Below are 16,285 nucleotides of genomic sequence, written 5' to 3' on the forward strand. Positions count from 1 at the left end.
ATGGCCCCTCCCCGCCACTACTTGGCCCAGCATGGCCCCTCCCCGCCACTACTTGGCCCAGCATGGCCCCTCCCCGCCACTACTTGGCCCAGCATGGCCCCTCCCCGCCACTACTTGGCCCAGCATGGCCCCTCCCCGCCACTTCTTGGCCCAGCATGGCCCCTCCCCCTCTAATTGGCCCAGCATGGTCCCTCCCCCTCACTACTTGGCCCAGCATGGCCCCTCACTACTTGGCCCAGCATGGCCCCTCCCCGCCACTACTTGGCCCAGCATGGCCCCTCCCCGCCACTACTTGGCCCAGCATGGCCCCTCCCCCTCTAATTGGCCCAGCATGGCCCCTCCCCACCACTACTTGGCCCAGCATGGCCCCTCCCCCTCACTAATTGGCCCAGCATGGCCCCTCCCCCCACTACTTGGCCCAGCATGGCCCCTCCCCGCCACTACTTGGCCCAGCATGGCCCCTCCCCGCCACTACTTGGCCCAGCATGGCCCCTCCCCGCCACTACTTGGCCCAGCATGGCCCCTCCCCGCCACTACTTGGCCCAGCATGGCCCCTCCCCGCCACTACTTGGCCCAGCATGGCCCCTCCCCGCCACTACTTGGTTCAGCATGGCCCCTCCCCCCTCTACTTGGCCCAGCATGGCCCCTCCCCCCCACTGCTTGGCCCAACATGGTCCCTCCACCACTACAAGGCCCAGCATTCCCCCACCATGACTACAGGTCCCACCATGGCCCCTCCCCCCACAACAAATGCCAGCGTGGCCCCTCTCCTCACGCTGACTGCAGGTCGCGGCGTGGCCCCTCTCCTCACTACAGGTCCCAGCATTCCCCCTGCAGTTCCCATTGTAGCTCCTCCCCACCCCCCCCCCCCCAGGTACCAGCGTGGCTCCCCACCCCCTGCAGGTCCTGGAACCTAACCCCTCCCCCGAGCAGCAGGTCCCATCTGGTGTGAATGGCCCCCGAGGGTCCGGGAGCAAAGCTCTTACAATTCTCCTTTCCTTCCTCAGAAGCTGACCTTCACAGGGAAATGCTTGGTGACGTGTCTGTATGGGAGTGTCCAGGTCCTCGGCCTGACGATGACGTCCAATGAAACTCCGTATGAATTGTTCTCCCCGAATACCCACGCCCCCCTCACCATCGAGGCGCTGAGGCAAAAGAAGACCGCCAAGACCCGGAAAGAAATCCGCAGGGAGGCCATCGTGGCGCTGCGGGGATATCTCTCCCTTGGTAATATTTTTAGCCACCAGAAATGCAGCACCCTTTATGACCCTCCCACCAGCCAAGATCTGCCTGCCTTGCATAGAAAAGCACAGAGACCCAGTGATGGCATTGGGCCTTGAACTGGGTTTTAGTTAAACATTTTGTTAGCGTGATGAAGGGGAAAATGAGGAACCATTGGAGGCAAACACACTGAACGGGTGGGGGGAAGGGCCCCTTGTAGACATGGTGGGGGTTGGGTCTTCACACATGCGTATGCCGCAGGGCCCTGGTTGGACCTGAACACCCGGCAGGACATCTGAATGTTATTCTCATCAAAGTAACCAAAACGTTGGGAAATGTAAAGGATGAGTTCACCTTGTGACCAAAAATATTAAATTGCAGGTAAAAAAAAATAATTTTTTGTTGCAGGAGCCTGGAAAGCATTGCACCCGCCATCAGCAGATCTGTGGTGTCATGCAGGCCTCCTGCTGACCTGTCAGTATAGCTGCTTGTCCTCCAGGTGGCTGCTGGGTATGCTAGCAAAATCTACTGGTGCTCATACATTGAAGAATAGTTCATTCCCTCCTCCCCCTTCGGGTGTTTGCTGAATGTCTTCTATTCACAGAGTACAAGGCTTTCTGTGAATGGATGAGGGCAAACCTCCTCTGGTCCTTATTTATTTTTTGACAGCCTACAGCAAGGGGGTCTCCAAACTGTGGCCCTGCGCTTGCTTTTATACTGCCCTTGGGGCATAGTTCCACCGCCGCCAAGGGTGGGGCCGCTGTGCCTCCCGCTGCCGCCAAGGGTGGGGGCCGCTGTTCCCACTTTAATATCAAACATGGGACATTGTTTACGTCGTCCGACACCAACGATGGGGCACTATTCCTCCCACTGACACCAATGATGGGGCGCTATTCCTCCCACTGACACCAATGATGGGGCACTATTCCTCCCACTGATACCAATGATGGGGCACTATTCCTCCCACTGACACCAACGATGGGGCACTATTCCTCCCACTGACACCAATGATGGGGCACTATTCCTCCCACTGACACCAATGATAGGGCACTATTCCTCCCACTGACACCAATGATGGGGCACTATTCCTCCCACTGATACCAATGATGGGGCGCTATTCCTCTTACTGACACCAATGATGGGGCACTATTCCTCCCACTGACACCAATGATGGGGCGCTATTCCTCTTACTGACACCAATGATGGGGCACTATTCCCCCCCACTGACACCAATGATGGGGCACTATTCCTCCCACTGACACCAATGATGGGGCACTACTCCTCCCACTGACACCAATGATGGGGCACTACTCCTCCCACTGACACCAATGATGGGGCACTACTCCTCCCACTGACCAATGATGGGGCACTATTCCTCCCACTGACACCAATGATGGGGCACTACTCCTCCCACTGACACCAATGATGGGGCATTATTCCTCCCAATGATACCAATGATGGGGCACTATTCCTCCCACTGACACCAATGATGGGGCACTATTCCTCCCACTGATACCAATGATGGGGCACTATTCCTCCCACTGATACCAATGATGGGGCACTATTCCTCCCACTGACACCAATGATGGGGCACTATTCCTCCCACTGACACCAATGATGGGGCGCTATTCCTCCCACTGACACCAATGATGGGGCGCTATTCCTCCCACTGACTCCAAGGGTGGGGCGCTATTGCTCCCTTTTTAATATCAAACACGGGGCATTGTTTGCTCCCACAGCCACCAGGATATATTCTGCTGCTGATCACATTCCGGCCCCCCTGAAGGACCGTAAACTGGCCCTTTGTTTAGAAAGTATGGAGACCCCTGACCTAGAAGATAGCAACGTAAACCCCCCCACTGGTTCCTCATTTTCCCTTCATCGTGCTAATGAAATGTTTAAATAAATCCCGGTTTAATTTCATACCTTCTTTTAGACCCAATGACATCACTGGGTCTCTGTGCTTCTCTATGCAATGCAGGCAGATCATGGCTTTAGATGCTGACAGGGCACTGTAGCACACAAACAGGGTACTCATTGTGATGCAGGGGTGTGGGAAAAAAAAAAAAAGGCAAGTAGAAAAATAAAAAGTGAGTTACATCCAAACATATAACCCCCCCCCCCCTTTTTTCCGAGACCACCACCCCCCGCATATATACGCACGTACAAACGTCAAAGCATGCACTAGGGCGCCTAAGTATGATGTCACATATCACCGCAAACGCCAGAAAGAGCGATAATCCTAACATCGGACCCCCTCTGTACCGTATAAGGGGCTTTAAAAGCGTCACGTATAGAACATATGGGGTATGAAAGTTCGTTGCCATTTAATGAGCCCACAAATGTAACCACTTGCTGTCCGCCTGCTGTTCATAAACGGCACCCAGATTTTCTAGCTGTGCGCTCCCCGGGAGTGCGCAGCACCGCGATCCGGTGCCCGCTGTGTCCTCCAGACAGTGGAACACCGATCGTCGGACGGGACCTCTGTACGAGGTCCCGATCATGTGATCACCGATTGGCCAATCAGTGATCACATGCAGAGTAGTAAGCAAGATGTCACTTCTGACATCATTGCTTACTACGTGTGAAATCTGTGAATGATCACAGAGATCACATGGTACAGGGCTATTCACAACAGACTTATACCGTGTGACAAGCTGTGACCAATCACAGCTCACACAGTATTTTTCAATGGCTGCAATAATGCAGCCAGAGAGAAGGAGAAATGATTTTACAGCCTTTATGGGTGTAAAAGCAATAGATGTTAAAAAAAAAAAAAAATCTTCGCCCCCCACAAGTAGTACAGTGTAACCATGGTGACACTACTGCTAGGGTGACCGTATCTAAAAAAAAAAAAAAAATTATATATAATATAAAAAATGTAAAAAAAATTGTTTAAAAATTATAATTTTTGGTTATAAACTAATTTGGGTTATATTTTTTTTACTTAAAAGATAACGGAATAAATTGTGGCCGAGATTTATGATGAAATATTATTTATTTGCAAAATTTTATAAGAAAAACACTTTTTTTTATTTTTTTTTTATTTTTTCCAAAATTTTTGGACTTTTCATTTACATAGCAAAAAAAAATAAAAATCCCAGCGGTGAATAAATACCACCAAAATAAAGCCATTGAGAACTACTGTGTGCGCTGTGATTGGTCACAGCTTGTCACATGGTACAAGGCTGTTGTGAATGGCCCTGTACCATGTGACCTCTGTGATCATTCACAGATTTCACGCGTAGTAAGCAATGATGTCAGAAGTGACATCTTGCTTACTACTCTGCATGTGATCACTGATTGGCCAATCAGTGATCACATGATCGGGACCTCACACAGAGGTCCCGTACAGCAATCGGTGTTCCTCTGTGTCCGGAGGACAGAGCGGGCACCGGATCGCGGTGCTGCGCGCTCCCAGGGAGCGCGCACAAGCAGGGGGCGGGGAGGCCGTTTATAAACACCCACCTGACCCTGCACTGCCACCGTCTGGCCGTTTATATACAACAGCTGGATGGGAGGTGGTTAAAGCACCTCAGATTTAAATACGGTTTTGGATAAATATTATTTTTTATTTTTTTTCATATCGGGACAAGTAGATTGGGGCCCTGATGTAGTCCCCGGATGATAAGTAGTTTTTTCAAACAATTTCCACACCCCTGATTTTATATGTTTTATATCTCAGGCACCCCCCACCTCATGCGTCACAAGATGAGTGAATAGGATCCATGGGAAGGCGGTGATGTTTGTTTTCAGAGCTGTGGAAATATTGTGGCCTGGTAGTGTTTTTAGTATTTTCACCATCTTTCCTTGTGGTTTTTTTTTTTTTTTGTTTGTTTTTTTGTTTTTTTTTTCCTTCCAGAACGCAGACGCACGGTGATGGCGAACTTTAAAACTTCGTGTTCTGTTTTACTGATGGAACGTTTAGAAGAGCCGACCACCAGCTACATTATGACACATCCAGAGTACGCCAACGTCTTTTTTGCCAAACCGGTACGTGAGAGCAGACGAGGGTCTGTATACAGAGCACAGGCGCCTAGAGTGGTCAGCCCCAAACCAAAAATGTCACATATTGCAGCTTAACAGGTAGATGTGGTGGCTGCATTAGTTTTCTTTTTTAGTCTTTTTTTTTTTTTTTTTTCCTCCTTGATCTGGTGATCTGGCCAGTAACACTCCTCCTGTATTGGAGCACCCCCGCTCTGAGTGAAGGAGCATAGGGGGCACCTTTGGACTGCAGCATTGTCAGTCTAGGGGGATGGGAGTGTTAAATGGACTAGCCAATTTAGGGTCCTTTGACTCAAGCATTTTTTTTTTTTTTTTTTATCTCATCAGTTCAGTCTCATTTTTTCAAAGAAAAAACAGATCCGTTTACATCCATTTTTTTTAATTCCATCAGTTTCCGTCCCTTTTTTTTTTTTATTCCGTCAGTTTCTGTCTTTTTTTTTTTTTTATTCCGTCAGTTTCTGTCTCTTTTTTTTTTATTCCGTCAGTTTCTGTCTCTTTTTTTTTTATTCCGTCAGTTTTTGTCCCTTTTTTTTTTTTATTCCGTCAGTTTCTGTCTCTTTTTTTTTTTTTATTCCGTCAGTTTCTGTCTCTCTTTTTTTTTTTTTTATTCCGTCAGTTTCTGTCTCTTTTTTTTTTTTATTCCGTCAGTTTCTGTCTCTTTTTTTTTTATTCCGTCAGTTTCTGTCTTTTTTTTTTTTTTTTATTCCGTCAGTTTCTGTCTCTTTTTTTTTTATTTCGTCAGTTTCTGTCCCTTTTTTTTTTTTATTCCGTCAGTTTCTGTCTCTCTTTTTTTTTTATTCCGTCAGTTTCTGTCTCTTTTTTTTTTTATTCCGTCAGTTTCTGTCTTTTTTTTTTATTCCGTCAGTTTCTGTCTCTTTTTTTTTTATTCCGTCAGTTTCTGTCTCTTTTTTTTTTATTCCGTCAGTTTCTGGCTCTTTTTTTTTTTATTCCGTCAGTTTCTGTCTCTTTTTTTTTTTTTTTTATTCCGTCAGTTTCTGTCTTTTTTTTTTTTTTTTTATTCCGTCAGTTTCTGTCTCTTTTTTTATTTTATTCCGTCAGTTTCTGTCTCTTTTTTTTTTTTTTTATTCCGTCAGTTTCTGTCTCTTTTTTTTTTTTTTTATTCCGTCAGTTTCTGTCTCTTTTTTTTTTTTTTTTATTCCGTCAGTTTCTGTCTCTTTTTTTATTTTATTCCGTCAGTTTCTGTCTTTTTTTTTTTTTTTATTCCGTCAGTTTCTGTCTCTTTTTTTTTTATTCCGTCAGTTTCTGTCTCTTTTTTTTTTTTTTTTATTCCGTCAGTTTCTGTCTCTTTTTTTTTTTTTTTTATTCCGTCAGTTTCTGTCTCTTTTTTTATTTTATTCCGTCAGTTTCTGTCTCTTTTTTTTATTCCGTCAGTTTCTGTCTCTCTTTTTTTTTTATTCCGTAAGTTTCTGTCTCTTTTTTTTTTTTTATTCCGTAAGTTTCTGTCTCTCTTTTTTTTTTTTTATTCCGTAAGTTTCTGTCTTTTTTTTTTTTTATTCCATCAGTTTCTGTCTCTTTTTTTTTTTATTCCGTCAGTTTCTGTCTCTTTTTTTTTTTTTTTATTCCGTCAGTTTCTGTCTCTTTTTTTTATTCCGTCAGTTTCTGTCTCTTTTTTTTTTTATTCCGTAAGTTTCTGTCTTTTTTTTTTTTATTCCATCAGTTTCTGTCTCTTTTTTTTTTTTTTATTCCGTCAGTTTCTGTCTCTTTTTTTTATTATTCCGTCAGTTTGTCCCTTTTTTTTTATTTCGTCAGTTTCTGCCCCCTTTTTTTTTTTTTTTTTTTTCCAGCAGTTTCCGGTGTCACCCCGTATAGGTTGCATGCCGACGATCCCCGCAGGATGGATGGGATCTGCCGATTGGGGAACATAATGGATCGGACTCCGATCCATTATGCTCAATCCGCAGATCCGATCTATCCTGCGGGGATCGTCGGAGGGGTTGTCACCAAGTGTTATCGTACCGGGTGACACCAACCCTAGGGACGCTCCTGGGTGGGTAGGTCACTTTTTCTTTTTTTTTTTGGAAAGATGAACGAACTCTTCACCTGAAATAAGAGATTTATTGCACATCGATTTCTCCTCTTTAGATGCCCCCAGAATAGCTGATCTGCCCCCTGAACACACATTTCCTATTTTTTTCTAAATGCAGACAAACTGGATCCTATGTAAAATCATTCCATACATGTAGAGATGTCCTGCGAGTGCGTACAATCTCGTTTCTGTGTGGGTGGGGTCTAGTTCGTGCAGCCGAGGCAACAATGGTAAAAACATGTCTGTGATCTAATCTCGTGTCTCTTCAGAGTGAAATCTTCTCCTCCACATTGGATGACTCCGTCCTGCAGTCTATTGGAATCGAGAATCGTGATCCTGATTCGGCGATTGCCATACCGGAGAGTGCCGTGTCGGCAGCGCAGACGTTGGTGGACGCTTGCCTTGGTAAGCAGCCGCCTTTTAATTCCTTTTCAAGAGGAGGGGAAAATTTTGGACCCCCCCCCCCCCCCCCCCCGGTTCAAACCCGTGCGGGCCGCGTTTTGCATGGGCTCCAGAGCCCATTCATTTGACACGCAGGGAAGAAGTCCCGGCACTTCTTTGGAAAACGCAGCCGAGGTTCCCAGTACGGTTGCGTTTCCCAGTGCGGGCGGCGTGCCGTTAGAACTAATGGCACCCGCCCGCGGCTCCGCAATTCTCTGTGCGGGTGGATTTTTGTGCGGATCCGCAGCGGCACCACCCGCATAGATGTGAACCGGGGGTAAGACTATGCTGATTGTTTAGACCAGCGGTTCTCAACCTGTGGGTCGCGGCCCCTTTGGGGGTCGAACGACCATTTCCCAGGGGTCGCCTAAGACCATCGGAAAACACATATTTCCAATGGTCTTGGGAATCGAGACACCGCTCCTCTATACGTCTCCAGGTGTGGGCGGGATGACATGCCGCCCCTGCCATCTGGACACACCCCCGGGATCAATCCTCGCCAGTGATTGGCCCCGGAACTGTAGGCTCAGGAGAGGCACACAGGCGGCCAATCACCGGCGAGGAGGTGGAGCTTGGAGAGGAGGAGCCGAGCGGCACCGCGAAGATCGAGCGAGTGAAGAGGAGAGCGGCCGGAGAAGGAAGACAGCTGACCGGTAAGTGTCTGTACCATGGGAGAGGGAGGGAGCGAGCGAGCGAGCAAGCCCAGGCTGGAGCAGGGGTCAGCAAGGTAAGTATCATTGGTGTCAGTGGGAGGAATAGTGCCCCATCATTGGTATCAGTGGGAGGAATAGTGCCCCATCATTGGTGTCAGTGGGAGGAATAGTGCCCCATCATTGGTGTCAGTGGGAGGAATAGTGCCCCATCATTGGTGTCAGTGGGAGGAATAGTGCCCCATCATTGGTGTCAGTGGGAGGAATAGTGCCCCATCATTGGTGTCAGTGGGAGGAATAGTGCCCCATCATTGGTGTCAGTGGGAGGAATAGTGCCCCATCATTGGTGTCACTAATACCAACGATGGGGCACTATTCCTCCCCCCACTGACACCAACGATGGGGCACTATTCCTCCCCCCACTGACACCAACGATGGGGCACTATTCCTCCCCCCACTGACACCAACGATGGGGCACTATTCCTCCAACTGCAAAATTACAGTTATGAAGTAGCAACGAAAATAATTTTATGGTTGGGGGTCACCACAACATGAGGAACTGTATTAAAGGGTCGCGGCATTAGGAAGGTTGAGAACCACTGATTTAGACCAAGCCATAACATAGGTCTCTTTTAACCTCTTCACGCCGGCCGAACGCAAATGTGCCGCCTCCCGGCGTCTGGGCCTAGACACCAAACGGCCACACATTTGGGTTCTATTAAAAAAGAACATACGTGCTGAGAGTGCGCGACCTGCCCGCTCCCAGCACACGTGTCCGGTACTCACGGAAAGGTCCCGATCTCTTTCGATCAGGACCTTTCCCAATTGTGTGACGACGCGTCATGGCGGTAACATGACCCTAAACCCCGCCTCCCCGCTTCTGAAACCCTTAAAGGGCTGGGAGGCGAAGGGGTTAATCTCATTGAGAGTCCCAATTACATCCATGGGCTCAGCCCTGAGGAAGGGGGGGGGGGGGAGGCATTTCACTTGAAACATGTTGGCTTCATCTGAATATATAGAGGAAATGTAACAGAGTGGCAAACCCTGTTGCTCCCTGTTCTGTGCTGTATCTGTGGCAGACACAGTACAGCTGGAGGTGTGTGCTCTGATCCCTCTATATTGAAAATTACTATTGAGGTGGTTCTAGAGGCTGAAGGCTTTTTTTTTTTTTTTTTTAAAAAAGCATAAGGGCTTGGTATGGATGGGAGGGGGGACCCCATGCCTTTTTTTAAATTTTTGTAATTGCCGGCAATTCTTTTACATTCAGCTGTCAGTGTGGAATCCCGCTGACAGCTGAAACATTAACACATGGTTGTCACTACTAACATACCGCATGACTTAATAAAATGACTCGTGCGGTATTTTAGTAGCATTTACTTTTTTCTGACCTCGGGAATGGATTAATTGGTTTTCAATGCATTCCTATGGGAACAGGCGAATTGTTCGCTATACGAAAAGTCTTGCAGAACGAATTCAATTCGTTAACCGAGGTATTACTGTGTGTGTGTATGTATATACAGTGAGGAACAGAAGTATTTGAACCCCCTGCGATTTTGCAAGATCTCCCACTTCTCCATCATGGAGGGTCTGACATTCACATTGCAGGGGATTCCCACTCTGAGGACAGAATTCAGGAGATCACATTGTATGATTTGTAAAGAATGTATTTGTCTCGCACGGCTGAACAGAAGTATTTGAACCCCTGAGAAGATCCGTGTTAATATTTGGTACAGAAGCCTTTGTCTGCAATTACAGAGGTCAGACGTTTCCTGTAGTTCTTGGCCAGGTTTGCACTGCAGCATGGATTTTGGCCGACTCCTCCACACCGATCTCCTCTAGATCTGTCAGGTTTCGGGGCGGTCGCTGAGCAACACGGAGTTTCAGCTCCCTCCAAAGATGTTCTATTGGATTTAGGTCTGGAGACTGGCTAGGCCACTCCAGAACCTTGATATGCTTCTTACGGAGCCACTCCTTGGTTCTCCTGGCTGTGTGCTTCGGGTCGTTGTCATGTTGGAAGACCCAGCCACGACCCGTCTTCAATGCTCTGACTGAGGGAAGGAGGTTGTTGCTGAAAATCTCACAATAAATGGCCCCATTCATCCTCTCCTTAATACAGTGCAGTCGTCCTGTCCCCTTCGCAGAAAAGCACCCCCAAAGCATGATGTTACCACCCCCATGCTTCACAGTAGGGATGGTGTTCTTGGGATGCAACTCATCCCTCTTTTTCCTCCAAACACGACGAGTGAAGTTTAGACCAAAAAGTTCTCCTTTGGTCTCATCTGACCACATGACTTTCTCCCATGCCTCCTCTGCATCATCCAGATGGTCATTGGCAACCTTCAGACGGGCCTGGACATGTGATGACTGGAGCAGGGGAACCTTCAGACGGGCTGGGACATGTGATGACTTGAGCAGGGGAACCTTCCGTGCAATGCATGATTGGAAACCATGACGACGTAGTGTTCTACCGACAGTGACCTGTGAAACTGTGGTCCCAGCTCTCTTCATGTCATTGACCAGCTCCTCCCTTGTAGTTCTGGGCTGATTCCTCACCTTTCTTATCATCAGTGATACCCCACGAGGTGACATCTTGCATGGAGCCCCAGTCCGAGGGAGACTGACAGTCGTCTTTAGTCTCTTCCATTTTCTAACAATTGCTCCAACAGTTGATCTATTTTCACCAAGCTGCTTGGCAATTGCCCTGTAGCCCTTTCCAGCCTTGTAGAGGTCCACAATTGTGTCTGGTGCCTTTTTGACTTTGGTCTTGCCCATGGTAGTAGTTGGCGTGTGACTGACTGTGGGGTGGACAGGTGTCTTTAAAGAGTTCAGACAGGTGCTACTAAGTGAGCTGAATGAGTGGAGTAGAGGTGGACTTTTTAAAGGCGCAGTAACAGGTCTTTGAGAGCCAAAATTCTTGCCGTTTCTCAGGTGTTCAAATACTTCTGTTCAGCAGTGCGAGACAAATACATTCTTTACAAATCATACAATGGGATCTCCTGAATTCTGTCCTCAGAGTGGGAATGTCCCTCCAATGTGAATGTCAGACCCTCCATGATGGAGAAGTGGAAGAACTTGCAGAATCGCAGGGGGTTCAAATACTTCTGTTCCTCACTGTGTGTGTATATATGTATATGTATGTGTGTATGTGTGTGTATATATATATATTACACACACACACACATACATATATATAAAAATGTATATTTACCGTATTTTTCGCTCCATAAGACGCACCTAGGGAGACAGGGAAAGACAGGGAAAAAAAGAATTCTGAACCAATGGACTGCAGACATAGTACAGGAGATGACCAGAGACTGCAGACACAGTACAGGAGATGACCAGAGACTGCGGACATAGTACAGGGGATGACCAGAGACTGCGGACACAGTACAGGAGATGACCAGAGACTGCGGACACAGTACAGGAGATGACCGGAGACTGCGGACATAGTACAGGAGATGACCGGAGACTGCGGACACGGTACAGGAGATGACCGGAGACTGCGGACACGGTACAGGAGATGACCGGAGACTGCGGACACGGTACAGGAGATGACCGGAGACTGCGGACACGGTACAGGAGATGACCGGAGACTGCGGACACGGTACAGGAGATGACCGGAGACTGCGGACACGGTACAGGAGATGACCAGAGACTGCAGACATAGTACAGGAGATGACCGGAGACTGCGGACACAGTGCAGGAGATGACCAGAGACTGCGGACACAGTACAGGAGATGATCAGAGACTGCTAACCTTTGGGGAGGGAGGGGGAGCGGGTACCTGAATTTGACAGATACCCGCCCCCACTTCCGCGGAGTTGTCCTTCTCTCTTCTTCCCGCGCCGGGTGTCACAGAAGCCAGCGCGGGAAGACTGTGCAGCGCTGGAGCGAGGAACAGGTAAGGCCCTGCAAGAGAGAACAGCTGAGCGGCCGGCCCGGTATTCTGACACGGTGGCGGCAGAAACACCGGACCGGCCGCTTTATATTCGCTCCATAAGACGCACTGACATTTCCCCCCTTTTTTTGGAGGAAAAAAGTGCATCTTATGGAGTGAAAAATACGGTAGTTTTTTTTGGCATGTAAATTATTTTTGTGGTTGTGGTCTCACATTTACTGTGGATGTAAAAAGTCCCCACGCCGCTGTAAACATGCCAGGATTTTTAGATCCAAGATGGATCACCTTTCAGCAGGAGACCAACACAAACCTACCTCCCAAATCAACAAACAATAACCGCTTCACCAGAAGAAGATCCAGCTAGAGCCCTGAATCCAACTGAATCTGTGGGGTGACCTGCAGAGGGCTGCGCACAGGAGATGCCCCTCAGTCTTGACAGCTTTGGAGCACTTTTGCAAGCAAGAGTGGGCAAAGATTCCCGATGATAGACCCCCAACCCCAAAGGACTGAATGCTGTTAAAAAAAAAAAAAAAAAAAAATCTAAAGGTGCTTCAAGTGTTTAGGGGTGTGCATATTTATGCAACCATGTTATTGTATTTTTTTTAATATATTTTTTTCCTTATTTAACAATTTTTTGTTTTTAATTGAATTGCGCAGAGTATAGGTCATGTGCAAGACGGGAAAAATTCTGAAATGATTTGTTTTCTCATCTGTGATGATCTTATTTTTTTTTTTTTTTGCAGAGGAACATGATGGCTGTCCAGTCATTCTTGTCTGTGGCCCACAAAATGTTGGAAAATCAACATTCAACCGATATCTCATTAACCAGTTATTAAATCAGTAAGTTGCTGTTTTAGTGTGTTGTGTGGTTTTTTGTTTTTTTTTTTCCTCCCCTGCTCTCCTGTTTCATTATTCTTAAAGCGGAGCTCCACCCAAAAGGGGTCCCCCCCCCCCCCCCGCTCCCTGTTAAGGATTGGCACCATTGGAGAGCAGGTACCAGATTTTTGACAGGTACCCTCTCCCACTTCGGCTGTGGCCCCCTAGGCAATCAGAGGCGGAAGTTGTCCTCCACGTATTTTTGCAGGGGAAACAAAAGTGCATTTTTTTTTTTTTTTTTCCCACAGGAACATGCACAGCATGGCACCTGCGATCAGTGGATCCCGGGTGCAATGTCAGGCTCCTGCACACACTGCCTGCAGCTCTGTTTGGGATTTCTGTTAGAGCTGTAGGCAGTGAATGGACTACTCACTCATGGTCCATTGACCGTTCCAAGCCGTCTGCCGCGGTGGTAGATGGGACTTGTATTTTTCTCATTCACATTCCTGTGAATGATTGATGCGGCTCTGTGGGCGGGATCCCCCACCATCTTTCACAGGGAAAAGGGGAGGGATCGGGGTGCGGTGGGCAAGTTTGGAGCGTGTTACACATTATATCCTAACTATGGGTGTTACATGCTCCAAAAGGTGAACTCATCCTTTAAAACACAGGTGTCAAACACAAGGCCCGCAGGCCGAATCCGGCCCTCTAGGCCATTTCATGTGGCCCTTGCACCTCTCCTGCAGGTACCCCCTTGTCTCAGCAGTCGGCAGCAGAGAGGAAAATAGAACTCCTCTGCCAAATCCTGCACCTTTCAGTGCAGCTGTAGCACCCCCTCATCTCTAGCTCCCCTGGTCTCAGCGTTCAGCAGACTCTGGTAATTGACTCCACTCCTCCTCTGGTCCTCCTCCAGACCCATTCAGAAGACTCTGGTAACTGACTCCACTCCTCCTTTGGTCCTCCTCCAGACCCATTCAGAAGACTCTGGTAACTGACTCCACTCCTCCTCTGGTCCTCCTCCAGACCCATTCAGAAGACTCTGGTAACTGACTCCACTCCTCCTCTGGTCCTCCTCCAGACCCATTCAGAAGACTCTGGTAACTGACTCCACTCCTCCTCTGGTCCTCCTCCAGACCCATTCAGAAGACTCTGGTAACTGACTCCACTCCTCCTCTGGTCCTCCTCCAGACCCATTCAGAAGACTCTGGTAACTGACTCCACTCCTCCTCTGGTCCTCCTCCAGACCCATTCAGAAGACTCTGGTAACTGACTCCACTCCTCCTCTGGTCCTCCTCCAGACCCATTCAGAAGACTCTGGTAACTGACTCCACTCCTCCTCTGGTCCTCCTCCAGACCCATTCAGAAGACTCTGGTAACTGACTCCACTCCTCCTCTGGTCCTCCTCCAGACCCATTCAGAAGACTCTGGTAACTGACTCCACTCCTCCTCTGGTCCTCCTCCAGACCCGTTCAAAAAGAAAAAAAAAAAACGCTAAAAAACACAAACTCTCTAAAATGGCGCTGAACAGTAAAACGTGAAAAAAGCTGAAAAACGAAAGTTTGAAATGTAAAGTTTTTTTTTTTAACGTGAATTTACACAGCTAATGTTACCAGAGTTCTCAAAACCTCTCGTGTGCGTGAGGGCTTACAACAGACTGTGAACAGAGTCCATTATTGCAGGAAAGACATGCAATGTCTCTATGAAATATTTCTTCATTGAACCTGATGACGAAAACATTTTAAAAGTGGCTAAGGTGTTTTTTTTTTTTTATTTTCCCAGCATCCCATGCGTTGGCTACTTGGAGTGTGACTTGGGACAGTCAGAGTTTACACCTCCCGGAGCTATATCACTGCTGAACGTAACCAAGCCTGTGCTAGGTAAGAGTTTTTAAAGGTGGGCTTCATCTTGCTTAAGTTTCAATGGTCCGATTTAAAATGTATCTTTTACCTTTTTTAACCCCTCGCCGGCCGGGCACTTATACCCCCTTATTTACCAGGCCAATTTTCAGCTTTCAGCGCTGCCGCACTTTGACAATTGCGCGGTCATGCAAGATTGTACCCATATGACATTTTTATCATTTTTTTCTCACAAATAGAGCTTTCTTTTGGTGGTATTTAATCACTGCTGGGCACTTTACTTTTTGTGCTATAAACAAAAAAATTGCAAAAAATTTTGAAAAAAGAAAAAAATTTTTTGTTTCTATTATAAAATTTTTCAAACAGGTAATTTTTCTCCACTGATGTGCGTTGATGAGGCGGTACTGATGGACACTGATAGGCGGCACTGATGACACTGATAGGCAGCACTGAAGGGCACTGATAGGCGGCACTAATGAGGTGTCACGGATAGGCGGCACGGATAGGCAGCACTGACTGGCTGCACTGCTGGGCACAGGTGGGTGGCACTGCTGGGCACAGGTGGGCGGAACTTGTGTGTGGCACTGCTGGGCACCGATCATCAGGGCACTGGTGATCAGTGATACAAAACAGGAGGGTTGTGAAAAGAGATTCACAGAAAAGCGGCTACATAATGAACAGAACGTGACACTAAGGGAATAATTTCCAAAAATTATGCTTTATTACACACAAATGAATATGACATATGGGCATTTGCCCTGGTTTACCATCACCTCAGTATGAGACAATACACACAGACCTAAAACCATTTAAAATGACACAAAAACCGGTCTAAATGTATGTGTAGCAGGGAAAATGGCTACATGAGTCTAGTGTCCCTGCAACACAAACACACAGGTGAACACTTCCCTAGGGAGGTGTATCCAAAAATTATGCCATGGGCATACCATAATAGAGGATATAAGGGATTAAACAGTAACCATAATGGCAAATCCCTATCAAGAAATCCAAAAAATTATGCTGTAGATATATATCTCACATGTATGCAATGGAGCAAGCACAATATGCGTCAAAAAGGAGAATAGCAGGCCTCAGGCCTGTATGAAGGAAGACATAAATGTCAAATATATGGTACAATACATTCCTGTGCCGGCACAAGTGGTTGGGGCCCATTCATCTGTAATATAGATAGCTGTTTCCTAGAGCTCTTGGATGGGAATATGCCCCATTTATTTCCAGGATGGAAGAAAAGATGCACAAAGCAGCACTCTGCTTGAAATGGTTTCTTCACCACTACATGTGGACTATACACCACTTTTGTAGGAAAAAACAAGACACATCCCAAAGACTCT

General features: G+C 47.3%; 1 protein-coding gene across 1 annotated transcript in view; it reads left to right on the forward strand.

Moving 5' to 3' along the window:
• Nucleotides 1-1,009: 1,009 nt before the first annotated feature.
• The window catches only part of NOL9 (nucleolar protein 9), a 34,816-nt gene continuing 19,540 nt past the window's right edge, over nucleotides 1,010-16,285 (forward strand). The window contains exons 1-5 of the mRNA XM_089658956.1: nucleotides 1,010-1,227; nucleotides 5,084-5,214; nucleotides 7,543-7,678; nucleotides 13,005-13,101; nucleotides 14,857-14,954. Of these exons, the coding sequence (XP_089515082.1) occupies nucleotides 1,077-1,227; nucleotides 5,084-5,214; nucleotides 7,543-7,678; nucleotides 13,005-13,101; nucleotides 14,857-14,954 (613 nt within the window). The 5' untranslated portion in view covers nucleotides 1,010-1,076. The remainder of the gene's footprint in view (nucleotides 1,228-5,083; nucleotides 5,215-7,542; nucleotides 7,679-13,004; nucleotides 13,102-14,856; nucleotides 14,955-16,285) is intronic.

The sequence above is a fragment of the Staurois parvus genome, unplaced genomic scaffold, assembly GCF_062004578.1.
Source record: "Staurois parvus isolate SC_StPar_1 unplaced genomic scaffold, SC_StPar_1.0 ptg001114l, whole genome shotgun sequence".
NCBI classification, from domain to species: Eukaryota; Metazoa; Chordata; class Amphibia; order Anura; family Ranidae; genus Staurois; species Staurois parvus.